General features: G+C 49.7%; 1 protein-coding gene across 1 annotated transcript in view; it reads right to left on the reverse strand.

Moving 5' to 3' along the window:
- Window positions 1-367: 367 nt before the first annotated feature.
- The window catches only part of LOC127750066 (nascent polypeptide-associated complex subunit alpha, muscle-specific form-like), a 3,511-nt gene continuing 3,262 nt past the window's right edge, over window positions 368-616 (reverse strand). Inside the window, exon 2 of the mRNA XM_052270610.1 lies at window positions 368-434. Within this exon, the coding sequence (XP_052126570.1) occupies window positions 368-434 (67 nt within the window). The remainder of the gene's footprint in view (window positions 435-616) is intronic.

Raw genomic sequence — 616 nt, forward strand, 5'->3', positions numbered from 1 at the left:
CCCCCCCCCACCTTGCTCTTCTCTCTCTCACGAGTACCATCTCCGGAGCGCTACCGCACCGCCGCGCCCACGCCGCCGCCGCAGTCTGCCCGCCGGTGTGCTCCGCTGACCCAACCAGCCGTCCCGCAGTCGCAGTGGAAGGGACTAGCACTGCAAAAACAAAAAGTGACATCGCGCACGGCGCATACACTAGAAAAACAAAGTTATTGTTAATTCACGCCTTTATGAAAGGTCTCTTGCCTAATGCCTATACGGAGGTATTAGAAATGCCAGATGCACTCAACTCGAAATTTATTTCGCAAGGTAGGCCTATACTTCTTCGTGTGTTTACAGCGAACATGTAGTTATTAATGCACTATGCGAACCCTTAAGATATGATTAGAAATCCAGCTCGTGGAACTGAAGTCATGCAAGAACTCGTAGGTGAAGTTTTTCTAAAAAAAAATCACAAGAAGGCTATTATTTCTTTCTTTTTCTTTTCCCGATACGTCCATTGCGTCATTACAGCGCGAAGGGGAAACACGAGAGGTCTTTCACTCGCCTACTCTGACAGTATGATCAATTACACAGAAAAGTTTGTGTGCGCCAGCAGGAGGCCCGGCCGCGTAGCCCCCCC

This window comes from Frankliniella occidentalis, unplaced genomic scaffold (assembly GCF_000697945.3).
Source record: "Frankliniella occidentalis isolate FOCC.00 unplaced genomic scaffold, Focc_3.1 Scaffold129, whole genome shotgun sequence".
Lineage (NCBI taxonomy): Eukaryota > Metazoa > Arthropoda > Insecta > Thysanoptera > Thripidae > Frankliniella > Frankliniella occidentalis.